General features: G+C 37.9%; 1 protein-coding gene and 1 pseudogene across 2 annotated transcripts; both read left to right on the top strand.

Moving 5' to 3' along the window:
* The first annotated feature begins 2,197 nt into the window (after positions 1–2,197).
* On the top strand, positions 2,198–27,187 carry MOB1A (MOB kinase activator 1A). Of its 2 annotated transcripts, none has more exons than XM_081595798.1 (6): positions 2,198–2,406; positions 4,979–5,142; positions 16,842–16,935; positions 18,338–18,471; positions 22,451–22,614; positions 23,488–27,187. In XM_081595798.1, the coding sequence occupies exons 1-6, from the start codon at positions 2,393–2,395 to the stop codon at positions 23,563–23,565; spliced, it is 648 nt and encodes a 215-aa protein (XP_081451924.1). In that variant the 5' UTR covers positions 2,198–2,392; the 3' UTR covers positions 23,566–27,187. The 2 variants fall into 2 exon arrangements, with proteins under 2 accessions (XP_081451924.1, XP_081451923.1); XM_081595797.1 differs by having other exon boundaries at positions 4,976–5,142.
* Positions 13,881–15,347, top strand: LOC145544536 (protein max pseudogene; annotated as a pseudogene).
* Positions 27,188–27,853: the final 666 nt, after the last annotated feature.

Genomic DNA, 27,853 nt, shown 5'->3' with positions numbered 1-27,853 from the left:
TCACAGCAAATAGAAGGGGGAAAAGTGGAAGCAGTGACAGATTTTATTATAATTTTTTGGCCTCCAAAATCACTGCAGATGGTGACTACAGCCATGAAATTAAAAGATGCTTGTTCTTTGGAAGGAAAGCTATGACAAACCTAGACATCATACTAAAAAGCACAGACATCACTGTGCCAACAAAGATCAGTATAGTCAAAGCATGGTTTTTCCAGTTGTCATGTACGGAGGTGAGAGCTGGACTATAAAGAAAGCTGAGTGCTGAAGAATTGATGGATTGGATCTGTGGTGCTGGAAAAGACTCTGGAGAGTCTCTTGGACTGCAAGGAGGTCAAACCAGCCAATGTGAAAGGAAATCAACCCTGCTTATTCACTGGCAGGACTGATGTTGAAGCTGAGGCTTTAACTGACTCATTGCTAAAGACCCTGATGCTGGGAAAGACTGAAGGCAAAAGGAGATGAGAGTGGCAAAGGATGAGATGGTTAGACAGCATCACTGACTCAAGGGACAGGAATTTCAGCAAATTCCTGGAGGTAGTAGAGGGCAGGGAGGCTGCTGTGCTGCAGTCTGTGGGGTCTCAAAGAATTAGACAGGATTTAGCAACTGAACAAAACAAACTTGAAGATAAAAATACACCTTTTTCAAAGATCAATAAACACATGAAGATTCTCAACATCTGGTAACAGGGAAATGCAAATTAAAAGCAAGAGAAATACTTCACACACACTAGGCTGGCTATAATCAAAAAGATACATAATAGCAAATGCTATCAAGGATGTGGAAACATCAGAATCTTCAGATATTTGCCAGTGGGAATGTAAAAGGGTGCAGCTAACATGGAAAACAGTCTGGCAGTTACCCCAAAGGTTAAACATAGTTATCTGTGCCTGTATGACAGCCACTCCTAGGCATATACCCAAGAGAAAAGAACACATTCATCCACACAAAAAATGTAGCAAGAGTATTCATTATAGCCAAACAGTGGAAACAACCCAAATGTCCATCAATAGATGAATGGATTAAAAAAATATAGTATATTCATGCAATGGAATAGTGTTCATCTATAAAAAGAATAAAGTACGGATACATATTACAATGGGGATTAAACTTAAAAACATTATAGTAATTGAATGAAGGCAGTCACAAAACACCACATATTGTATGATTCCACTTATATGAAATATCCAGATTAAGCAAAGTCATATAAAAAGAAGGTAGATCAGTTGTGCCAAGACTTAGGAAGAGGGAGGCACAAGGAGCAACTGCTAATGGGTACCTGTTTTGGGGGTGGGTATTGGGGGAAAAAACCCCTAGAACCAGATACGGGTTAAAGGACTCTGAATACTCTGTGATAAAAAAACACAAACGTGTACTTTTTTTAGAAGGGTAAATTTGGGGCTTCCCTGGTGGCTCAGTGGTAAAGACTCCACCCGCCAATGCAGGAGACACAGGTTTCATCTCTGACCCTGACCCAAGAAGAGTCCCATATGCTGAGAAGCAACTAAGCCTGTGTGCCACAACTATTATGCTGTGTTCTAGAGCCCAGGAACCACAACTACGGAGGCCAGGTGCTGCAACTACTGGAGCTGGTATGCCCCAGAGGCTATGCTCCCTCCACAAGAAGAAAAGCCACCACAGTGAGAAGCCTGTGCACCACAACTAGAGAAAACTGGTGCTCACCAATGAAACTGCAACACAGCCAAAAAATAATAAAATAAATAAAACTATTCAAAAATAAATAAAGAGCTAATTTTAAATCTCAACTTAAAAATCAAATTAAAATTTAAAACACTTTTTTAGGGAATTAAGACTCAGGGCTTTTCATGCCATGGGCCCGAGTTCCATCCCTAGTCGAAGAACTAAGATTCCACAAACTTCACACCACAATGGGAAAAAAATAAAATTTTAAAGTTTCTGCGCTCACAGAGGCCCCCTGCCACCTAGGGAGACGGGAGGCACACAGCAGCGACAACCAGAACCAACCACAAGGTCAGCCATTCTTCTAGGCCAAGGACCGTGAACCCATCACGACTTCCGGAGCGGAAATCCGACCTTAGAGGCCCCTGATTGGCTGAGGTGAAGGAGTGGGCGGTGCAAAAAGGGGCTTGTAGATACGCTCGGAGGGGGCGGGGCCGAACGAAGCCTTAGATCGCGAGATTTTGCTGGTTCCGCATTTTGGGTCTGGAAGGTGGGGGAGGAGTACTAGGCGGGTTCAGTTGCTCACACCCGCTTGCACCGGCTCTGCATCGGTTCCACTCGGGCTTGGAGCTGTGGCGGCTCCGGCTTCGGCTGTCCGCCGGCTTCGGACCTTCCGCCCCTTCCCAGTTCCGCGCGGACTCCGAGTCCTGACCGCGGCGGGGGCCAGCGGCCCCTCCCCTCCGAGGACAGAAGATGAGCTTCCTCTTGTGAGTGTGGCCGGGGCTCCAGGGCTGAGTGAGGGCCGAGGGCCGAGGGCCGAGGGCCGGGAGGGGCGATGGGGCGCCTGAGGCGAGGGCAGTTCCGCGGGCCGGGGTAGGGGGTGCCAGGTGCTTGCTTTGCTAGCGCTCGGAGTCTTGGGGGAGGCTAGGACGTGGGTAGAAGCCGACGGAGATGAAGGTCGAGGCAAAGGAAGCGGAGCGAGAAGGTTGGGGTGTAGAAAGGCCCCGAGGCCACAACGCGCTTCGAAACTTTTCCGCCCGAGTGCGCCTGAGGGCAGAGAGACGATCCGGGGCTCCCAATTTCTCTCAAGTCCCCAGCCTTTTAGTAACGATGCATGCTGATTAAGCTTTTTATTCCACCATACGTCAGCTTTATTATCGTCAGGATTAAATTACCCCCGCGGAAAAATGCCGCCCCAGGAAAATGTGGGAGTGCCTCTTAAGTTAAGCTGCGGCCTTTACATACAGTTCTGATTCACCCCACTTTGTGAATTTCTGTAATTAACTAAAGTCTTTTTAACTCAGAATCCTGTTTCAGAGATAGCTCTTGGACCCAAGTGAGCCTTCAAGTGGGAGAAGTTTGTAAACGTTAACGTTTGGGAAGCATTGCTGTAGCACCTTTTTTTTCTCGGGTGGCCCTCTATACCTAGTGTACTGCTTAAATATGTATTTTATGAGCGAATAAATATTCATTTTTAGTTATGGGCGTCACCCGCATACTTGACTTCTAAAATAGTGTATCATAACCAGAGTTCACCCCGTTTCTTATTGTGAGAAATTTGGATTCTTTTCTAGTGTTTTGCTGTTGTAAAATAGGATTACAAGAAATATCTTTGACAAACAATCGCTTTTCCCCTCCTTTGGATTATTTTTTTAAGCGAATAGCCTTCAAAGTGTGATTACCATATCAAAAAATCTGTTTTGATTTATATTTTAATTGAAAGTTTCCGTATTACCAGAACAATCCCCCCCATAACCAGTCTTTTTCTTATGTTAATGTTTAGTTAGTGGTTTGTTTGTGGATGCACAGTTCTTATTTGTTTTTTGGACCTAAATATGACTCTGTTTATTTCTTTTAAACTTTGTTTTGTTGATAGACAATTGAGTTTCCACTTTTTGGCTGTTTAATCACATCTACCTTTTGCAAAATTTTCTCCAATTTTGTAGATTCTTTTCACTGTCTTGATGGTGCCATTTGAAGCACAGACATCTTCATTTACATGCATCTTGCTAGTTTTCCATATTTAGCTTCCTGTCATTCACAGCTTGTTTTTTATTGTAAAGGGTCATTCCCTCTAATGTAATACTTCCCTATTAAACGTAGCTCTTTATTATGTTAAACACAAACTTCCCATGTTTGATTTTTATTGTTTTCATAACTCCTTTTTGCTTAACAATCAGTCTTATTTAAAATTCAGATTACTCAGGTAAAGTGAAAGTCCTCAGTCTTATTTCCTTTCCCTTCATGGAAGTAATCACCAGTATCAGTTTGATGGGTGACATTTTCTATGCATTTACAAAATAGACTTCTGCTGTACATTTCATATTGTAATATGTGTGACCATGTATTGAAATCTATCTGTGAATTCATGTAGCTCCATCTTGTTCTTCTTAATTGCCATATGGTATTCCATGATATAGATGTGTCATACTCATTTCTCTACTAGTAAGCTTTAGGATTGTTTCCAGGTTTTTCACTATTAAAAACAATTTTGGAAAACACATCCTTATCCATATCAAGGAGGGATACCTAAAAGTAGAAGGAACGGATTGAGGAGCATTTCATATCTGTTCATTTGTCATTGTTTTTCTTTCTGAATTGTATATTCATCTCTTTAACCCACTTTTCTAAAGCCTTTTTCTTAACCGATTATAAAAGCCCTTTATTATTTAGTTCATACTTTGTAATATGGTACTTTTTTTTCTGAACTATGGAAGTTTTAATTGTTATAGTTAGAAATCTGTCCATTTTTTTCTGAGCTTTGTGTTATATTAGGAAGACCTTATGAATGGTGTGAGATAAGAATAAAAGCTTACTTTTCCCCTCCAAAACCAGTTGTTTATTTTCCCTGCTATAAATTCCAAATGTTAGTGATTCTTCTGTAGTTTGCTTTGATGGCACCACAAGTACTTTGATGCAGAAAACTGGATTTTTAAGCTATCAGAGACTTTGAACTACCACTCTCACAGCACTGTTTTCTGTAGATGAAAACAGGCCAAAAGGAGGTTAGGTTTCTCAAGTCATCACAGAGTTAGTGGCAGATCAATAACTAGAATCCAGTTTTTTTCTTCTTTTGGTTAGGGTGCCCTTTCTGTTATACCAGACTGCTTCGTGCCGCTCAGTAAAATTGCCCTCTGTGTGAAATTGTGCTGCTATTCCTGTTTCTGTGTAGGGGAAACTTTCTTAAAATTTTAAGTCTTTATTGTGTGTCCCCCACCCCCACATCGTCACACTTTTCAGGAAATGTTTTTTAATTTCAAAACAATTTATATGCCTAAAATTGTCATTCTACATCTGATCCTAAAAATTGATATACTCTTATTTTTAACCTAACAGTAGTAGCCGCTCTTCTAAAACATTCAAACCAAAGAAGAATATCCCCGAAGGATCTCATCAGTATGAACTCTTAAAACATGCAGAAGCAACTCTAGGAAGTGGGAATTTGAGACAAGCTGTTATGTTGCCAGAGGGAGAGGACCTCAATGAATGGATTGCTGTTAACAGTAAGTTTTTTAATAACTTTCAACATTACTAGTTGATAAGATTTTGCTGAAATCTTTTTGTTAATGGATTTTCTTTTATGCGTGTAAGTGAAAGTTGTTCAGTCGTGTCCGACTCTTTGCGACCCCATGGACTATACAGTCCATGGAATTCTCCAGGCCAGAATACTGGCATGGGTAACCATTCCCTTCTCTAGGGGATCTTTCCAACCCAGGGCTTGAACCCAGGTCTCCCACATTGCAGGTGGATTCTTTACCATCTGAGCCACCAAGGAAGCCCTTTTGAGTGTAAGTATCATAATAAAACAGATTATCTGTGAAGAAACACCTAAGTGCAAATACATCCAAAGTGTTTTCTCTTCAGGGTGTGGTTGAGTTAGAGAGACCTGAGGAGAAATGAAGAGTGCTTTGGGGTTATCTCTGAGAATGGTCTGAATTGCTGAGTAAGGTCAAATGAGAAATTGATAAAATACAAAGATCCTACCTGTGATGGACATGACTTTGCAGGGATCCATCTTCACAGTTGTGCCCCCACTCCCAGCACCTTTCATTTGCCTGTGTATACAGAGAAGTCACCTTTCATTTGCCAAGTGTATACGTAGTTGCTTTGGTCAGTCACTTGATTATTGTGACTTTGGAATAGTGAGAAGGAAATTGAGAGACTGGGAGAAAGCGGAATGACCCATGAGCTGAAAGTCACTCTGAATTCAGGAAAGTAAGGGCATGACATGGGAAGATATGCTGAGACTGGAGCATTGTTTTGGAGTCCATCATTTTTTAGATGAGATCAGTTCTGGATGATAGGGTTTAAGTCTGTTAGGAATTGTTGTTGTTCCAGGAATCTTTAAAACTTTTTAATGGAAATTTTCAAACATACAAAAGTAGAGAAACTAGTAGAATGAATTCCCAGGTATCTATTATCCAGCTTCAGCAATTATCAATTCATGGCCAGTTGTGCTGTTTCTGTACACTACCCTGATTATTTTGAAGGAAATCCCAGACATGTTTCTGTGATAATGAAAATGTATATCTTCACTATGGCCATTTAGCACTTGAAATGTGGCCACTGTGCCTGAAAGTGAATTTTAAATTTAACTTCATTTTAATGTAAAATGTACTTCGTTTTAATGTAAATTGCCCTGTGTGTCTAGTGGCTACCATGTTAATACAGATTTGGAGCTTTGGTCAAATTCAGGTTTGATTTTGTTTTAGGTCTACTTCTCAGGTGGTGGTACATACTTCCAACAGCGTAGATGCTTCTGTGTTGATAATCATTGCCTTGGTCAGTGTGGTCTAATAGGAATATATTGTAAGTTATAAATGTAATATAAAAATTTCCAGTAGCCACATTAAGAAAAATTTTATTTTCCTCAACTCATTAAAAAATGTTATTCATACTACTAAGAGAAAAAAAAACAAGGTGCAAAACTATATAATGTGTTTTCTTTTGTGTTAGATGGGATAAGGAAACTTATGGGGCAAGAGACAGAAGAAATTAGTAGTTACGTTGGAATGGTTGGGATTTGATCTTTTTAAAAAATTATTTATTTGGGTGTGTTGGATCTTAGCTGTGGCATGCAGGATGTTTCCTTGCCACTCACGCAAGCTTCTCTCTAGTTTTGACACATAGGCTCTAGAGCTCATGGGCTCAGTAGTTGCCCAGTGGCGTGAGGGATCTTATTTCCCTGACCAGGGGTTGAACCTGCATCTCCTGCATTGAAAGGTGGATTCTTAACCCCTGGACCACCAGGGAAGTCCCTAGATTTTTTTCTCTATATATTTTTATCTCTTTTTTGTTATGTGAGCCATGTTAAGTATTATCTATTCAGAAAAGACCCCTTTTTTGTAATCTTATTCTTTTTAAGATTTTTTAATTGAAGTATAGTTGATTTACAATGTTGTGTTAATTACTGCTGTACAGCACAGTGATTGTTATATATACATATATTTAGTTAATGTATACGTTTTTTGTATTTTTCAGTATTGTTTATCATAGGATATTAATTCTCCCTACTATAGAGTAGGACCTTGTTGTTTATCTGTTCGATATATAAGAAGCTTACAAATGCTAATGCCAATTTCCTACCCTATCCTTCCTCCATCCCCTCCTCCTCCTCCCTTGGCAACTACCAGTCTGTTCTCTGTGTCTGTGGTTGGTTTCATAAATGGGTTCATTTGTGTCATATCTTAGTTTCCATATATGTGATATCATATAGTATTTGTCTTTCTCTGAGTTACTTCACTTAGTATGATAATCTCTAGGTCCATCCATGTCGCTGCAAATGGGATTATTTCGTTCTTTTTTTGTTGGGGGGTGGTGTGCAGCATACAGGATCTTAGTTCCCCAACCAGGGATTGGACCCATGCCCCCTGCATTGGGAGCATCTAGTCTTAAGCACTGGACCACAAGGAAAGTGCCATCTTTTGTTCTTTTTGGTAACTGAGTAGTATTCCAGTGTATATATGCGTTCATTTGTCTTTGGACTTCTAGGCTTGTCTCCCTGGCTGCTGTGAACACAGGAGTGCATGTATCTTTTTGAATGACAGCTTTGTCTGGATATATGCCCAGGAGTGGAATTGCCAGATAATATGGTAATTCTGTTTTCAGTTTTCTGAGGAACATCCATAATGTTTTTCACAGTGGCTATACCAACTTACATCCCCACCAACATTGTAGGAGTATTCTCTTTTCTCCACATCCTTTCCAGCATTTGTTATTTGTTGACTTTTTAATGATGGCCATTTTGACTGGTGTGAGGTGGTACCTCATTGTAGTTCTCATTTGTGTTTCTTTAATAATCAGTGATGTTGAACGTCTTCTTTGTTGTTGTTTCTCATCTTTATTTATTTCTTTGTTGTTGGCTGCACTGGGTCTTGATTACCGTGTGTGGAGAATGCGGGCTACCTTGTAGTTGCAGTGCACCGGCTTCTTGTGGCAGTGGCTTCACTTACTGCATAGCACTGGCTCTGTGGCACACAGGCTTCAGTAGTTGTGGCACATAAGCTTAGTTAAGGCATGTGGGGTCTTCCCAGACCAGGGATAGAACCAGTGTCCCCTGCATTGCAAGACAGATTCATAACCACTGTACCAGCAGGGAAGCCCCAATGTTGAACATCTTTTCATGTGCCTATTGGCCATCTGTGTATCATCTTTCATTTTGAAGGAATCTGTTTGCCATCTTCAGCCTTAGATTTTTCTTTGAGACTTACTGCTCTAACCAGCTAGTCTCGACTTTTTGGTTCCGAGAACGCAAAGAGTTTTTAATTATATGAGTTGTGTTTAATGATCCTGTGTTAGAAATTAAAACTGAGCAATTTAAAACATTTATTTTAAATTTCATCTAAAAATAGCAATAATAAACCTATTACATGTTAACATAAATGTATTTTTATAAAAATAGCTGTTTTCCAAAGTAAATGTTAGTGAGAAGTATGGCATTGGTTGCAAATCTTATTTAATGTCTGATGGCTGGATTCTCATACCTCTTCTGCATTCAGTCTGTTGTGATGTCATACCGTGGAGCCTCTGGACAGCTCCACTGTGCCTCATAAGAGAGTGAGAATTCAGAGCAATTAAAATGGTTCTGACCTCACAGTTTCCTCTATGAAACAGGGAATCTCTGGACCATATTTTGAGAACAGACCAATAAACCAGCACACCATCTAGGAGCATTCTTTGTTTTGAAAGAGTATGAATGTATTACTTTCCTAGAAAACATGACTAAGAGGAAAGTTTATAAGTGAGGGGGTTTTGTATAAAATTCCTTTTGACGTGGTGGAGCTTTTTTATTCATTTGTTTTTTAAGAAACTTGGAAAAGCCCTAGTTGACTTTAGGTAGTCTTTTAGACAGGGAACTGAGACATTTTAACAAATCTTTCCAAGGCTTATGTGGTTCTCTCTGCACAAAGCAGTGTATTTCAGTCAGTTAAGCCTGAGTTTCTTACCCCCTTCCTCTTCAATTTTCTTCCAATTCTAGCTGAAGCTCTTTAAGGAAGTACTCCTTGACTGTCTCAGCTTCCCAAGATGTTACCTTTTCTCTGAATTATTCTAGCACTTTTTGTTGGCCTTCTGATGCTCTCTTCTTATATGTTATATTATCCCTCTCTTGATTTTGTCCTTTTTGTTAGCTAGAGACTCTAAGACAAGGGACTGTATCTCGTGTATTTTTTATGTCCTCAATTTGTACTGGGTCTCAATTTTTTATGATAAATTAGATTTTTTAAATGCCTGATATAGCTGAATCACCTCCCTCACAGTATATTCCATAATACTTTTCTTCTCTTTCCTAACAAATGATTTCCTAACAAATGGTATTGTCTGGTCGAGACTGATAAAAACGTATGGATTTTCCTTTGCTTGGATATCATCAAATTGTATATTCTAATGTAATAATTACCTTTAAGTTAGAATTTTTGTTTTTTGTTTTTAAATTTATTTATTTTTAAATGAGACAAAGATGAGCATTTTTAATGATAAAAGGTACAATTCACAAAGAAGATAGACATCATTAACCATTAGACACCTAACAACAAAGATACATAAGACAAAAATCAGAAGATATATAAGGGAAAAGAAAAAATATGTATAATCATAGTGAGACATATTAACATTTCTCTGACAATATTTTATTAAGTGCAGAAAAAATAAGAATAGGAGCATCTTGAATAATGTCATTAATAATTTAAATATAGTTAATTTTATTTATATTAGTTTGAACATTTCATACAAAGATAGGCACAATAAAGGACAAAAATGGCAGGGACCTAACAGAACCAGAAAAGGTGGCAAGAATACACAGAAGAACTGTATAAAAAAACTCTTAATGACCCAATTAACCACGATGATGTGGTCACTCACCTAGACCTGTTCATCCTGGAGTGTGAAGTCTAGTGGGTCTTAGGAAGCATTATTATGAACAAAGCTAGTGGAGGTGTTGGAATTTCAGCTGAGCTATTTCAAATCCTAGAAGATGATGCTGTTAAAGTGCTGTGCTCAATATGCCAGCAAATTTGGAACACTCAGCCGTGGCCACAGGACTGGAAAAGGTCAGTTTTCATTCCAGTCTCAAAGAAAAGCAATGCCAAAGCATGTTCAAATTACCGTACAATGGCACTCATTTCACATCCCAGCAAAAAACTCCCATGGACGGAGGAGCCTGGTAGGCTATAGTCCATGGGGTGGCGAAGAGTTGGACACGACTGAGTGACTTCACTTTCACTTTTCACTTTCATGCATTGGAGAAGGAAATGGCAACCCACTCCAGTGTTCTTGCCTGGAGAATCCCAGGGACGGCGGAACCTGATGGGCTGTTGTTTATGGGGTCGCACAGAGTCGGGCATGACTGAAGCAACTTAGCAGCAGCAGCAGCAGGCTTCAGCAGTACATGAACTGAGAACTTCCAGAAATACAAGCTGGAAAAGGCAGAGGAACGAGAGATCAAATTGTCAACATATCCTGGATCATAGAAAAAGCAAGGGAATTCCAAACAAACATCTACTTCTGCTTCATTGACTATGCTAAAACCTTTGACTGTGTGGGTCACAACAAACTGGAATATTCATAAAGAGATGGGAATACCAGACCACCTTACTTGCCTCCTGCAAAACGTGTATGCAGAACAAGAAGCAACAGCAAGAGCTAGACATGGAACAATGGACTGGAATCAAGATTGCTGGGAGAAATAGCAATGACCTCAGATATGCAGATGATAACCATGTTAATGGTAGAAAGTGAAGAGGAACTGAAGAGCCTCTTGATGAAGGTCAAAGAGGAGAGTGAAAAAGCTGGCTTAAAACTCAACATTCAAAAAACTTTAAGATCATGGCATCCGATCGTATCATTTCATGGCAAATAGATGGGGAAAATGTGGGAACGGTGTCAGATTTCATTTTCTTCGACTCCAGAATCACTGCAGATAGTGACTGCAGCCATGAAATTAAAAGACGTTTGCTCCTTGGAAGAACAGCTATGTCAATACTAGACAGTGTTTTAAAAAGCAGAGACATCACTTTGCCAACAAAGGTCCATACAGTCAAAGCTATAGTTTTTCCAGTAGTCGTGTATGGATGTGAGAGTTGGACCATAAAGAAGGCTGATCACCGAAGAATTGATGCTTTTGAACTGTGATGCTTGAGAACACTCTTGCGAGTCCCTTACATCAAGGAGATCAAGTCAGTCAATCCTGAAGGAAGTCTACCTTGAATATTTGTTGGAAGAACAAATGCTGAAGCTGAAGGTCCAGTACTTTGGCCACCTGATGCAAAGAGCTGACTCATTGGAAAAGACTCTGATGCTGGGAAAAATGGACAGCAGGAGAAGGGGGCAACAGAGGAGGAAATGGTTGGATGGTATCACTGACTCAATGGACATGAATTTGAGCAAACTCAGGGAGTTAGTGATGGACAGAGAAGCCTGGTGTGCTGCAGTTCATGGAGTCACAAAGAGTCGGACATGACTTAGCGACTGAACAATAACAATCTTATATTCTAAACAAATGTATTTAAAGTTTTGTATCTCATACATTGTTACTAGATGTTCATAGGACATTTAGAAAAAAATGGCAAAAAGATAAACGTTACTAAATTTCAAAAAGAATTTTTTTATGATTCAGTTATATATGTACACATATTAATTTTGAAATTATTTTCCGTTATAGATTATTACAGTATATTGACTGTATCTTGTAACACAGTCAGTAATCCCTGTGCTATACAGTAAACCTTTGTTGCTTGTTGCATGTTTTTTTAAATTAGAAATCTACATTCTATTCATGCTGAATCAAACAAGTAGAATCAAACTAAACCAAGTCAAATAGACTAAATTTTTTTAGTTAGGCAAAAGTTCAGAAGGTTTCTAAAATTTATATATTATGCACATTATATATATGAATATAAGAGTTTTCTACTATGTTTGATAAAGGCTTGAGAAAGAAAAATTAAAAAAAAAGAACAGATGGAGAAATTGGAAAACATTAACTAAATGAAATGGGAGCACTGAATATGAAATAGAAAAAGTGAAACAAACTAAATAAAAGTAAAATTTCCTCATATGGTCCAGTTGTTTTTAAACATGGTTGCTTATTAGAAACATAGCTGGAACTCTGGCTCAAAAAAAATCTATACCTAGGTATTTGTATTTTTCAGAAAATTCCAAGGTAATTCTGATAATGTGTCCCGATTTTAAGAAGTGATTACAGGTTTTTCTAGTAAATGGTAATTTTGGTGATACAGAATTCTGTTATTTTTCTTTTGCCCAATCATGATACAGTGGTATTAAATGAGAGATAGTTACATAATCACAATAATGGAAGATGTTTATCTTTCACAATCAATAGCCAGGCAAAAAAGGTAATTACAATTGTAAGCCATAATGGGGACATGATTAACCTAAGAACATAATTACATATAATTTGAGGGGTCAAGCATAGTAATGTGGTAAATGGAAGTACACACATATGCATGTTTTCATCCACCCAGCCAGTCAGTCTTTTTGTTGGTGCATTTAATCCATTACATTTAAGATAATTATTGATTATATATGATCCTGTTACCATTTTCTTAATTGTTTTGGGTTTATTTTCTGTAGGTTGGTCTTTTCCTTTTCTTGTTTCCTGCCTAGAAATGTTCCTTTAGCATTTGTTGTAAAGCTTGTTTGGTGGTGCTACACATAACTTTTGCTTATCTGGAAAGCTTTTGATTTCTCCATGAAATCTGAAGGAGTCTTGCTGGGTAGGGTATTCTTGGTTGTAGGTTCTTCTTTTTCATCACTTTAAATATATCTCTAGAATGCTACCCTCGCTCATAGTGTTGAAATCAACTTGACAGTCTGATGGTAGTCTCTTTGTATGTTATTTGTCATTTTTCCCTTGTTGCTTTTAATGTTTTATCTCTGTCTTTAGTTTTTGTCAGTTTGATTACTGTGTGTCTTGGTGTGTTCCTCTTTGGGTTTATCCTGCCTGGGACTCTCTGTTTTCCTGGACTTGGTTGACTACTTCCTTTCCCACATTAGGGTAGTTTTCAGCTATTGTCTCTTCAGATATTTTCTCAGTTTCTTTCTCTCTCTTCTCCTCCTGGGACCCCTATAATTAGAATGTTGGTGCATTTAACGATGTCCCGGAGGTCTCTTAGACTGTCTTCATTTCTTTTCATTCTTCTTTCTATATTCTGTTCTGCAGCAGTGATTTCCACCATTCTGTCCTCCAGATCATTTGTCCGTTCTGCCTCAGTTATTCTGCTATTGATTCCTTCTAATGTATTATTCATCTCTGTTTGTTCTTTAGTTCTTCTAGGTCTTTGGTAAACATTTCTTGCACATTCTCAATCTTTCCCTCCATTCTTTTTCTGAGATCCTGAATCATCTTCACTATCACTCTGAATTCTTTTTCTGGAAGGTATCCTGTCTTCATTTAGTTGTTTTTCTTCAGTTAGTTGTCTTCATCTACGACATAATTTTCTGCTTTTTCATGCTGATTAACTTCCTGTAATATGGTTTTTGTTTTAGTTGCTGTGGGACTGTGATTCTTCTTGCTTCTTCTGTCTGCCCTCTGATGGAAGAGGCTAAGAGGCTTGTGTAAGCTTCCTGATGGAAGGGACTGGTGGTAGGAAAAAGTGGCTGTTGCTCTGGTGGGCAGGGCCTTGCTCAGTAAAGCTTTAGTCCAATTATCTGCTGATGGGAAGGGTTGTGCTCCCTCCCTGGAAGCTTTTTGGCTTGAGGTGACCCAGCCCTGGGTTTTATAGGCTCTATGGTAGGGTTTAATGGTGAACTCCTAGAGGGTTTATGCCAAGGGGGTCCTTCCAGTGCCACCGACACTGGTAGTGAGCCCCCGCTGACCTATGCATCGTCAAGAGACCCTCGAACACTAGCAGGTAGTTTTGGTTCAGTCTCCTGTGGGGTCACTGCTCCTTTCCTCTGAGTCTGGTGCACACGAGGTTTTGTTTGTGCCCTCCAAGACTGGAGTCTGAAGTCTTGTAATCAAATCCTGTTGGCCTTCAAGGTCAGATTCCCTGGGGATTCCCAGCCCCTTTGTTGGATCCCTAGGTTGGGAAGCCTGATGTGGGGTTTACAATCTTCACAACAGTGGGAGAACTTCTTTGGTATTATTCTCCAACTTGTGGGTCACCAACCCAATGGCTATGGCATTTGATTTTATCATGATTGCACCTCTCCTACCTCCTCGCTGCAGCTTCTTCTTTGTCTTTGGGCTTGGGGTATCTTTTGGTAGGTTCCAGCATCCTCATGTCTATGATTGTTCCATAACTAGTTGCAATTTTGGTGCTCTTGCAGGAGGAGATCTTAAGTGCACGTTCTTCTACTCCGCCATCTTGAACTGGAAGCTCAGTTGCCATTAAGTTATTAATATCTCTAATATTTTCCTGCTTACAGGCTGTTTAAAAGCTTAGTATCTTAAAAATAAGTATATATTAAAAGCTTACTTAAGGGAGTTCCCTGGTGATTTCAGTGGCTAATAAGACTCTGAGCTCCCAATGCAGGGGGCTCAGGTTTGATCCCTGGTCAGGGAACTAGATCCCACATGCTACAACTAAAGATTCCACGTGCTGGTGAGTGAGAGAGCGAGTGAGTGAGTGTGTGTGTGGGGGGACTCGGCTTGTTGTTGTCGGTGACTTCCCCGTCCCCTCCACCCCTCCCCCTTCCCCGCCGCCGCTGCAGTGGCCGCTCCCTGGGCCGTAGGAAATGAGGTGGAGAGCGACGCTGACAAACGGGCTCATCATAATGCACTGGAACGAAAACGTAGGGACCACATCAAAGACAGCTTTCACAGTTTGCGGGACTCGGTCCCATCACTCCAAGGAGAGAAGGCATCCCGGGCCCAAATCCTAGACAAAGCCACAGAGTATATCCAGTATATGCGAAGGAAAAACCACACACACCAGCAAGATATTGATGTCCTCAAGCGGCAGAATGCTCTCCTGGAGCAGCAAGTCCGTGCACTGGAGAAGGCGAGGTCAAGTGCCCAACTGCAGACCAACTACCCCTCCTCAGACAGCAGCCTCTACACCAACGCCAAGGGCAGCACCATCTCTGCCTTCGATGGGGGCTCGGACTCCAGCTCGGAGTCGGAGCCCGAAGAGCCCCAAAGCAGGAAGAAGCTCCGGATGGAGGCCAGCTAAGCTCCGCGGGGCAGGCCAGCAATAAAAACTGTCTGTCTCCTCTGTCGTCTTATCCTCCTTTCAGTTCATCTTTAGAACCCTCAGAACCATTTAAGAGACTCTATTTTTTTTTCCTCTTTCTCCTTTTTTTTTTTTTTAATTTTATTTTTACATAGAAGCTCTTGGACAACAGCTCTCGTTCTCCTTCCCCATTTCCACTTTTTTTCTTTTTTTTTTAAACATTTCCCTTCAGGGATTCCCTGTCCCCACCAGGAATTTTTAAACCAAAACACCCCAACTTGGCAGCTTTTTCTGTGGAGGACAGACGGCCGGCCAGACCTCTGAGCACATGGTGTCCTGACCACCCACCAGCTCCTCCAGCCCCGCCGGGCATGTGCCCGGGGGACTCCTGCCCTACCCAGGCCTGTCCTTCCGGGCCATCCTCACCTCTGTTTGATAGACTTTGTGAATCTGTGGACTGCTCTACTTTCAGAAGATGACCAGTTTGGAGTAATCAGAATTAGTCCCCCTTCTTTTTAAGGATTTTTTTTTTTTTTCCCTAAAAGGCTATTTATCGCTCCTATTGAAAGACCAGATCCTTGAAGAAGTTTGTGGTATAAAAGGAAGTGGGGACAGATTTGCAGCGCAGAGTCTTGGCCTGTTTCACTCCTGCTTCTCTCAGCTAGCCTTAGGGAGGTTGTGTGACACTTGTGTGGCGTGAGGGGACGGCAGCAGTGGAGCGGTAGCCGCCAGAGGGTGGTAGGGGGTGGGTGGGCCAAGGAGGGAGGATCGGGTGGGGTAGAGGTTTTTTGTATTGAGGGCCAGTGATGATGTTTTGATATTTATTTCCTGCTACTGAAAATTTGAACCTGAGTGAATTGTCCCTATTTCTGATGATGTCGGTATTGCAAAGCGACAGATTCATAAAGTAATGATCAAATCTTCCTTTCTTTCCGTGTGTATTTCTAAGAAATAGAGCCAACTGATTTTGTATGTAAATACCAAGAGCGGTTCACCTCGTACTAAACCCGCACCCCAGTGCGGACCCCTCCCCACCCTCGCCCCCTGCCTCCCCTTCCGACTGTCCTGGTACCTGTCCCCATTATGTGATCCAGCCCTGGTTCTGGCTGCGGTCAGCAGATCCCAGTGAAGGGTTTTGTGTGTTTAGGCCTCATTTCTTTGTCTTTTTCCTACTCTGTTCCCGGCATTTGCTAATTTCTAGTGTATACTCTGTAGTCTCAGTCCATGTTTGATTCCATTCCATGGAAATAAAAAGTATGTTGTACATACTGCTGAAGAATTGTCTTGCAAGTTAAGGCTTTCCCCTTTACTATAAGACTATAAATAAAAACTTATTTTATCCTTAAAAAAAAAAAAAGATTCCACATGCTGAAACTAAGACCTGGCACAGCCACATAAATAAATAATTTTTTTTAAGTTTACTTTAGGTGTGACAATTTAAAAAAGAGAATTTATAGTGCCCCTGGATTGTTGAATCTCCTGAGGATTCTTGGCTGAATCCTCCAGTTGAGAGATCTGATGTTTTATTGTGTTTACATGGACATTTTAACACAATTCTGCTATTAATTTTCCAGCTGTGGATTTCTTCAACCAGATCAACATGTTATATGGAACTATCACAGAATTCTGCACTGAGGCAAGCTGTCCAGTCATGTCTGCAGGTCCAAGGTACTTATACTGGCTATTATAGTTATTTGAATTACTAAATAAAGCTAATCACCAATTGATATAAATTAAATAGTAAAGACTTGTTGTTTTTCTTGTCTGTTTGCTTGTGAAAACAAAAGCTTACCTTTAACCTTTTAGTTATTAAATACTTTGGTATGTGTTTCCCAGTGTTTTGACTTTTTATAATTGCATTGTAGTAAATATGAATGTTCAGTAGGATCGAAAGTAAAGAAATTTAGGTTTATCTTGCCTTTGCAAAAGTTATTTTTTTCAATTTTGTTAAATTTATGGTTTTGTTTCTGTTTTTTAAATTAATTTCTTAGAATTTTTAGTTGACCCTTTAGTATTTGATTTTTTTCCTTGTGTTTATTTGATATTAATTGCTTCCAAATTATGGTGCTTTAGTTACCTGGCTTAAACATGCTAGATTAAAATTTTTTGACTGTAATAAATTTCTAGAAATATTGACAAAGAGGTGGAACCCTTTATCACCCACAAGGTTAAGATGTTACAGAATTAACATTTTATTGTCCTTCCAGTCTTTCCCTATAACAATTGATTGCTTTTATGTGATGATAGCTGGTATTAAGATATTTACCTCTTGGGAAAAAATAGTCCTTTCTGAATTTGCTATCATTTTTTATGTAAAGGTAAAAAAGGTCCCCAGTGAATTTGAGTTGTTCTTATTACATGATTTTAGGAGAAATGTTTTTTATTTTGTGAAGTGTTGTTTTAGTCCTCAAATTTCCTGTCTTTGGCTTAAATGATTCATAAAGTAAAGTTTTATTATTAATCATTCTACCTTAGCAAGGGTGAGATAGAAAAAGATGCATGCATAAGATTCTTTAAAACCTTCTCAAAAAACAGGGCTTTATAATCTTGGCTCTATTGATAATTACTTAATGGCCAACAAGCTCAGAATATGGAGGATCCATCAGCACCGTACCCACTCCTCAGCACCCTCTGTCTAACTGACAGGAACTCAGTTCCTTGGCCTTTTTCAGGGCTGTGTTGTAAAACAAATTCTGGCACAGCCAGCTGCCATACTATCTTTTTCTTTTCCATTTATTACCATCATATGTCAAAATATTGTGTAAGTTGAGTTGGCCCTCCATATCCATTGTCCCTCTGCCTCTGTGGATTCAACCAACTGTGGATCGTAGTATTTACTATTGAAAAATATCTGTATATAAATGGACCTGTGTGGTTCAAACCCGTGTTGTTTAAGGGTCAGCTGTCTTCCTGTAGGGAACTCCCAAGTAATCTTCAGTAGAACTTTGGTTAATTTACTAAAATTATATGTGTGTGAACACACTTACGTAGACAAACTGTGAACCTGCTATGATTATAAGTTGCAACATGTTTTTTTAAAACTTTATTATTAAAACTTTTTTCTCTCCAGATATGAATATCATTGGGCAGATGGTACTAATATTAAAAAGCCAATCAAATGTTCTGCACCAAAATACATTGACTATTTGATGACTTGGGTTCAGGATCAACTTGATGATGAAACTCTTTTTCCTTCTAAAATTGGTGAGTTAATGTTGTAGAACTAATATTCTTTTTAAATGATGAATGTGTTATGTTCTTTTTAATGCTCTATCAGTGTAACAAAATATAATAAAGACTGCCAGATCTCTCTACATAAAGGTTATAGATGTATACTCCGTCCAGCCGTGTTTGTGTCTGCCTGTGTTTCTTCGTCAGTACTAGTTGCCTCTCAGTTTTTCATCTTTTCTAAAATGGGTAAATAAATTTCTAGTATAATGTTCATTTTATAGAATATTGAAAAGATTGAGCATTTTTTGGTTTACTGATCATTGTGTGTTTTCTGTTTATATCCTTTGTCTATTTCTTTATGTTAAGGATATATTAGATCTTTGTCGTGCATATTGTATTTTTCTTCAGGTTGCCTTATTGTCTTATTTTGTTTATGAGGGTTTTTTGGCTATGTGTGTTATTCTTATTTTGACCTATTAATCTTTGCTTTTATGATGTTTGGATTTTAATACAATGATTAGAAGGGACTTTCCTACTTAAAGATCGTAAAAATATTTGTCGATGCTTTTATTTAGTACTTTTGTGGTTTTGTTTTTAATCTTTGTTCTGTCAGGAATTTTTTCTCAATACTCCTCTTTTTTCCCCAATTATAAATGCTAGTCAGTTTGTCCGGTACCATTTATCAAATACATGTGTCTTTAACCCCTAATTTTCATGTGTGTACAGCAAATTGACATGTGTTTTGGAGTCTTTTAATGTCTTTATTCTTATAGAAATTCCACACTGTTTTAATTACCATGGCCATGTATCTTTGAACATCTTGTAGGGCTAGTCTCTCTTCCTTGCTCTTCTTTTTCAGAATACTCACGGCTATTCTGGAAAGTTTGTTCTTCCAAAGAATTTAGAAACATTTTGTCAAGGTAAAGAAAAGACCTGTGACATTTTATTAAGATTTCATTCAGTTTGTAAATTAATGTAGGGATTCTTGTTCTCTTGACAATACTGAGTCTTTCTATCCAAGAACAGTCTTTTAATTAATTATTTCTTATTCCCTCTTGGAAAAATTCTGTATTTTCTTAAGTTTATTCATAGGCGCTTAATGTTTTTATTGATAATCTGGTTTCTAACTGGTTATTGTTTATTATATAGGAAAGCTGTTGATATAGCTGTGAATTTTATAATTGACCATCAGTTTCTGACTGTTTCTTTTGGATTGGTTTTCTTGAGTTTTTAAAGTTTATAGTCACATCAGACTAAGATAATACTAATTTCATCTATTCTTTTCTGATAAATATACTATTTGTGTACTCTTATCTAACTGCAGTGACTAGTACTTTCAGAGCAGTGCTGAGTGAAGGTGATGAAGGCAAACATCCTTCTCTTGTTTACTTTCATGTGAGTGCTTCTAGTATTTCAGCATTAAGCAGGAGTCTTTTGGTTAGAGGTTTGTGAATTTTTAAAAATCAAATTGATTGTAGGGTTTTATCACATGCTCTTCTATTTTCTATTGTTGATCATAAGGTTTTCTCTATTTTTTTCAGTGTTCTGCAAGAGTTTTTTTTTTTTATTTCTGGATATTTTGATTAAGATTTTGGCATTGATATTCATGGATGTGATTGATCCCTGTCATTTTCAGTATAAGGGTATCTTATGAACAACATATTGTTAGATTCTGTCTTGTCTGTTTGGGTTGCTATAACAAAAAGTACCAGAGACTGGAGGGCTTATAAGCAATAGAGATGTGTTTCTTAACTTCTGAAGTCTGGAAGTCCAAGATCAGGGGCCAGCATGGTCAGGTTCTGTCATAGGTCCTGGTTTACAGATAGCAAAAAACAGTCTTTTTGTTGTATCCTCACATGGCAGAGAGGGAAATCACCTCTGTTTCTTCCTATAAGGGCACTAAGTTTAGCCAAAGGGGCAGAGGCCTTATGGCCTGATAATCACCCCCAAAGGCCCCACCTCTTAATACCATTGTCTAGGGTGTTAGAATTTCAATATGATTTTGAAGGAGGCACAAAGCCTGCAATGGGGGAGACCTGGGTTTTATCCCTGGGTTGGGAAGATCCTCTGGATTGGCAATCCACTCCAGTATTCTTGCCTGGAAACTCCCCATGGACAGAGGAGCCTGGTGGGCTACAGTCCACGGAACCACAGAGTCGGACACAACTGAGCAACAAAGTGCGCGTGCGCGCGCGCGCGCACACACACACACATTCAGAACATAGCAGATTCCTTTTTAAAATCTAATCAGAGGCTTTCAGGAGAAAAATTTATATCTTGATGTTATATTTGGTCTGTTTGCTGTTGGTCAACTTTTCTGTTCTATAAAGACTTTTGTTTCCTTTCTCATGGATCTTTTATTGTGTATTGGCTGTGCTTGAATGTTAAATTCAGCTTGGAAAGTGCTTAGATTAAAATAAATCACTTGTATTTATCTATCAGAGTCTCCCTTTTATGGAGGTAAAGAATACTTTTGTCATTATTCTCTTTCTTCAGCTTCCCGATTCTTCAGTATTTTATCCTAATGTTCTGGGATTATTTCCCCCTTCGTTAGACTATTATCCAGATTTTAACTTATGCCATTATTTACCATTTTAGACAAAACTGATTATTACTCATTTTTAACCTAATATATCTAGCTTATTAATGTTCTTTTTAATAGCAAGATGCCCATTTGCTAATTCTGAGAGAAAAAGGATTTGACTTAAAAGTCCATCTTTTCAATACATGAATATAAGACCTAGTCCAGAAAAACATGTCCATAAGCCTCAGAATAATGTGTGAAAAGGCATGTTGTTACAAAGTCTGGGGATGAGGGGTGGAGGAACACGTACACATACATCAGCTTACAAGAGCAAAATATACTAAATTTCAAACTATTAAGGACTGGTGGAAAAGTCAAGAATACAGAATGCAGGGAAGGAGAAAGTTTTAACTTTTGTTTTCTGAAAAATTAGAGAAAAAGGACATGTTCAAGAGTAGTGTAGTGTTCAAAATTAGGCCAACCATTCTAGGTTATTTTGGAAGCAGTTGCTGTCTTATGTGTTTGTTAACTGTACTCAGTGCCTGTTGTATTGTCTTCTGTCCCTGTTTTCTAAGAAACATTGATCTTGTCAACCAGAATTCTCAGGAATGCAGCCAGTCATATCCCCACCTGCACTGCTTGGAGAGAGATGACTAAGATCTCTCCCAGTTCTTTTATGAGGAGATATTTATTTTCTTTGAAAAGTAAGGAGGTGCCATTCTTCCTCTTTATAGAAAGTACTATTCCTCTTCTTACACTACAGGAAAATGGAAATAGCACTTTAAAAGTTTAAATAAAAAGTTGGGGGGACTCTTAGCGTAAGAAGGAAGACTAGATTTTCAGAGTACTTCAGAAGATAAAATATTTTTTATTTGTAGACAGTAGATAATGACTCAAGTTGTGCTTTTTTCTTTTGCTTGGGAAAGTTTCCAGTCCTGGTTGAGTATGTATGTGTGTGTGTGTAAAAAATCTTTTTAGAGTTATAAATTGCCAAATGTAAAAATTTTCTATTTATAGTCTAAACTATAAGTAGAACTTCCTGGGAGTTCCCTGGCAGTCCAGTGGTTAAAACACGCTTCCAGTGCAGGGGATTCGAGTTCAATCCCTGACTGGGGAGCTAAGATTCCCAAAAGGCTGCATGACAGGGCCAAAAAAACAAGAAACAAACAAACTTGTTGCCGTTAATTTTAGGGAGAAATTCTCCAGTATTGAACAAGTAAAATTCAACTTTGATTCAGCGTCATCTTCCATAGCTTGTCACTTGTGCCTAGTATTCTAAGGCAGTCAGCAAAAGTGTGGTATGAGGATACCTCACATACTTAGGTTTGGGTGGTTTTTTCCCTTGCCTTTTAAAAAATATATATATGGATAGAAGCTTGTATTTGTGAATTTGTATATTGGAAATGTTCATGGTATTGTCTAAATTTTTCTATTTATTTTTGTCTTACTGATAAAAGACTGAGACACACATATATATATGTATTACAGGTGTCCCATTTCCTAAAAACTTTATGTCTGTGGCAAAAACCATTCTAAAACGTCTATTCAGGGTTTATGCCCATATTTATCACCAGCACTTTGATTCTGTGATGCAGCTGCAGGAGGAAGCCCACCTCAACACCTCCTTTAAGCACTTTATTTTCTTCGTTCAGGTAAGTTGAGTTAAGTTGCATTGAATTTGGTATATCTTTTGACATGGACATATTTGAATTGGTAATTAATAAAGAGTGTTTATAGTGTCTTATTTGTAGATATAGAGGTAAGCTTGCAGAGATCTCCTGTCTTATTCCCTTTTTCTTGTTTATTTCTTTGATGTACATAACAGAATAGAAGGCATCACCCCCATTTTGGGCCTTTTGCCTCTGGAGAGACCTGCCCCTGGTCTCTGACTGGAATATGACATGAAGCACCAAACACCCAGGAAAGCTTGTCAACACCCTCGTGTCCCATTGCCACTGCTGCCGTGGGAAAAACATCTAGGGTTGTGTCGTTTCATAAGATGTCTATGCCTGGAGGAGAAACTTTTGGAAGAACTCCTTAGCTACTATCTTGAGTTAGTTTCCAGAAGTCTATTTCAGGCCGAATCTTACAATGTTAGCAGCTAGAAATGTCACAAAGAACCACCCCCTTCAGAGGTGTGGCTTATTTCCTTAGGGGCCCTTAGTTGGAATTAGAACTTTTTAAAGTCAAAATAATTCACATTGTTTGAAAAAAATGATCAAAGAATAGGGACTCCTTAGCCTAACTTTAGAAATATATAATTCTTTATGCAAATATAAGTATATCTCTCTATAGATATTTTGATGGAAAAAACAGTAGCTTTTATAGTAGATATTATATATCCAATTCTGTGTACTGCACAGAGGAGAATGTACTGTGCTTTCTTTTTTGTCTTTCTTAGAGATTCTTGCCTGTCGTAGATAGTATGTAGATGTAAGTATATGGAAGTAAAAGGTCCACTGCCCCAGAGGAGGCCACTATCTATTTAAGTCCCTGTATTAATTTTATTTTTCTTCTTTTTTTAGGAGTTTAATCTGATTGATAGGCGTGAATTGGCACCTCTTCAGGAATTAATTGAGAAGCTTGGATCAAAAGATAGATAAATTTTTCTTCTGGAAAAGTTACCTTCTTGCTTCATCTACTGCTAGAGCTATCTCACTGCTTTCTGTTATAGACTAGTGATACAGACTTTAAGAAAACAGGATAAAAAGACACCAATTGTCTGTGTCTACTGATAAAATTGTCCCAAAGGTAGGTTGGCCTAATACCTTCAGAGAGAAATTCAGGACATGACTGAATCTGAGGCACTGTATAAATCACTGCTGTTACTACCACAGAGTCATTTTTGGTTATAGTATATGAGGACTAACTTGTAGTTTATTAGTTTACTTATTCATGTACTGAAGATCTTCTTGACTGTAGTCAAGTCATCTTGACTGAAGTCTATTTCAGGTAACAGCATGATGGATATAAAAAATTTCTACCAATAATTTGTTAACAAGCTTCCAGAACATATTTCCTAATAATGCAATCAGATCAGTTTTATTCTGCTTTTATATTACAAATAGGCATTTTGAAATTTTCTTTAGATTAAAAACATTTGTGTCACTTTGGATAACCTTTTAGTTTGAAGTTTGTATGCTAGTGTTTTTATAGGTTATATATATATGTATATTTTTTTCAAAATCCATGATTGCAGTTTAAATCATCATAAGATGTGGTATGGGAGTAACCAGAGTTATTTCTAAAATGACTTTATTTTTTAATCTTTATTTGGGATTTTATTCACAGCCTGTCTAAATTTTTAGTGTGTATCAAAGAATTCTTTTAAGGCATCTGAGAATTGTCTTGCAGATGTTTAGTTTGAAAAGCTTCATTCAGATTAATTTTAATATGTAGGTTTAGGCTGAGAAAAGGAAGACTTCCAAAAAAATTATAACAAATTTGGGTCTCAAAAATCATTATTTTCATTCATGTTTTTGGTTTCAGAGGCCTTGAAATTTGTATAGGAGAATAGAAGAAAGTACTCAAGAGTACTTGATTATTTTGAGTTTTCCTTAAAATAGAAACTATTTCTATGTATTTTTATTGTGTCTTGAGACATAGTTAAAAGTAGTATAGAAATGCATGAACTTTATCCCAATAAGGTTAAAACATAAGGAAAACCACAATAAAAAACCTTAAAGGTGTGCACATTTTATAACCCAGCTAAAAGTTTGGTGTGCTACATGTTCTTTAATGTGTGTGTGTGTGTGTGTGTGTGTTGGGGGTAGGGGGATATGTGTTTAAAGGAGACAAAAATGGGATAAGTAAAAAAAACCTTCATTCTGTTAATAGTCAAAGGATGGATTGGCATTTTATTCTGTTTTAATTGTTTTTGTATCAAAACTTGAAATTATTCTGTTGGGGTAAAAAGAATCTCCTTTAGTGAAGAAAAGATCTAGTTTTCAGTAGATTTTTCAGATATAAACTGTTTGAAGTGTATTGAGGCACACATGTTACTAAAGACTTGCCAGACTGGCAACACTTGAAATTCATCAACATTGTTTCAGAGCTATGATTTTTTGCAAAGTACTCATTGTGTTCCTTGATACCTTTGGTTAAGGTTAAATTTGAAGGGTTTTTTTGTTATTTATTTTTATTATTCTACTAGATTGTAAAGAAAAAAATGACTTAGAAACTCCATTTTTGTGATAACTCAATTTCAATAAATTCTTAAATATATATAGAATTTTAAAGGAAACAAAACATTTTATCTGATTTAGGCTGAAGCCATACATTGTTGTTTGGGAAATAGTGGGAAAACCCCTTATAAAAAAAGTCCTCTATGAAACATTCCATAATCCTCATTTTAAGATTATCCAAGAGGACCATCAGGCATTCTGTGTGTTTATGTTAATCATTTCCAAACAAGAAGGTTTTTAGAATGTTAAGATGTTACTGTCTCTTGACTTTGAACATTGTTGGCTTTAGTTAAGTCTTCTAGGAATGAAATATTTCTGAAGTAAGATTGTATTTTTATCATTTCTAATATTTCAGGTATCATCAAATAAAAGTGTTCTTACTTTACTTCATTTATTTTCAGTGGTAGAAATCCTCCCTCTCTTCATGACTTAGAGCCCTAAAACTAAGTAACTAAAGTAGAGACAGCTTAATAATGGGACATAAATTTTAAAATTTGTTGGTAATTAAGAATTCAGGTAATTCAAAATGTCCCTTTTTAAAAAAATAAATAAAAGCAATACCCCAAAAAAAGCATTCCCAGTTAATCTGGCTTAACCAACAATGCAACCAAACATTTGTGTTAACATTATTTACATCCAAGGCCAGGTAGTGAACAGGAGAGATGGAGCAAAGCGCAGAGAACATGGAGAAGATAGCACCTTCTTGGCAGGAAGGCCAGCCTTTGATTAAATTTGGAAGGAGTCAGTCTTTCTTTGACTCCTCTCAATCTTGATTTATCTCCCTGAGTAACACTCACTCCCCTGGCTCCTCCTAATCAGAAGTCCTCTCTCAGTGTCTCATCACTGTTCTTCACACCTGACTAAAATCATGGGTTGGAGAGTACTTGCTGAATTATGCAGTTAATCGTATGGTGCTTTAATTTCCAGGCCTTTAAAAAAAACTTTGGGACAATGATGTGCAGATTTTTGTTTAGTGAAATGTCCTTTTACTACAGTTTTTGTATTGACAACCAAATGGCTCCTTTATTCTTTGCCAAACTGTGAAAAAAGTGGTTTTTATAGGCTGCCAGTTAACAAAGTATTTCCTTTCATTTTAAAACCTGTAGATCCTTAGCTCATGTAGCCGCCTACTTGAGAAATGCACATCTGTATTCATCATGACATTGATAACAGCAAAAGGAAAGTTTTTCTAGTAGAGCAGAGGCAAGAGGAGCAGTCCTGGTGGTGATGTTAATTTTGCAAATATTGTTGAGATTTCTTGATCATGCTGTTTTGCCCTCTCTCTGAGAAGTGAGGTCACATTAGAAGTGGAGAAGCTTCTGAACATTACATCATTACCTCATAAGCATAAACAAACCAGTCCCAAAGAGTGTAAGTCCTAGAAATTTGTTTCTAAGCAGCTTTAGTCATGCTGCTGGTGTCACCTTTGCCTGATTATAGGAGTCGGTCTCTGCTTTCTGTAGAATTCTGGCCTGAAAATACTAGCTGGGACACCAAACTAAGCAGCTTCAACAGGGACATTATTTCCTCCTAATACCAGTTCAGTAACTGGATTTGGTTTTTAACTATTGTACAATTCTGGCAAAGAGGGAAAATAGTAGTTCCTCAGTTGTCCTGTGCTTTTGCATTAGATTTTGATGTTTCAGACTGTAATGGGCTTCGGGGGATGATATTATCTGTGATAGCAGTAGTTTTACTGAAGCAACTGCATTGAAATTCACTTGGGTTTTCTCTCATCAGATTCTGTTTCAAACAAGTATTCTGTAAATCCGAATGGATTACCAGTGTGCTATAGATTTATTATAGGACAACATTCTATGTTTGGTCTACATTGAAAATAACTTGCTTAATTAAGTTAGTCTTGGTTATCTAAAATATTTTTAAATGTTCTTTACATGAAATTTTATTTTGTATTTTTAAACCTTTAGGGGCTTTATCTATTTTTCTAAGTCGGTTAACTGTACTTTTTTAAAAAAGTGTTTTGTATCTACTTTTGTAACTTCATCAGAATAAAATATATTGAAAGAAAAGACTGATGAAAGTATGTCTCAACACATTTGTTTCTATTTAACTGTGAAACTTGAGATTTTTGCAGGGTCTGTGGAAGGTTACCTTGGCTTATCATTTAGGAGTGAAAAACTCTTAGAAGAAAGGGAAGTTCCTAAGTGAACTAAATGTATTACAATACCAGGGCCCCACCCCCAAGAAACAAACTGTGCCTTGGGATGCAGTGGCTAAAACCCATCCCAGAGAAAAAATAAGTTGTCTCCTTTCCATGCTGGACAAGCTCTTGACCTCTTTTATACATTCCTGATTATGAGATTGAGAAAAAGGAAGAGGAAAGACTAGACTCATTAATTTTCTGACCTTGAAACAAGTACTCAGCATATCTGTAAGACACCCACCCCAAACAGCCATTTTTCATTATCATAGGAGAAATACTAGTTATTTTTAGAGGTTCAAATTACAGATGGCTAATTTTAGGTCTGTTTAATATAGCATTGCTAAAATTGTTTTGACCTTTTTTGAGTGGAGTTAATGAAAACGTAATGAATGTGGCTAAATAATATGGCTTAACACTCATTTTATATAGAGTTATGGGTAAACTAGTAATCAAAATTTGAACTTTCTTTTTTGATGGTTATATTTCCATAGGCTTGAAATCTATTGCTAAAGAGTTTGTAAAAGTGTCTAGTGGTTAAGTTTG

The sequence above is a fragment of the Giraffa tippelskirchi genome, chromosome 4 (genome assembly GCF_054371585.1).
Source record: "Giraffa tippelskirchi isolate mGirTip1 chromosome 4, T2T-mGirTip1v1.2.pri, whole genome shotgun sequence".
NCBI classification, from domain to species: domain Eukaryota; kingdom Metazoa; phylum Chordata; class Mammalia; order Artiodactyla; family Giraffidae; genus Giraffa; species Giraffa tippelskirchi.
Note: the sequence above shows the minus strand (reverse complement) of the source record. Positions and strands in the feature narration are given on the sequence as shown.

Coding starts and splice junctions, on each gene's coding strand:
- MOB1A (XM_081595797.1), top strand. Junction 5,143..16,841: donor TGAATGGATTGCTGTTAACA/GTAAGTTTTTTA, acceptor TTAATTTTCCAG/CTGTGGATTTCTTCAACCAG. Junction 22,615..23,487: donor ACTTTATTTTCTTCGTTCAG/GTAAGTTGAGTT, acceptor TTCTTTTTTTAG/GAGTTTAATCTGATTGATAG.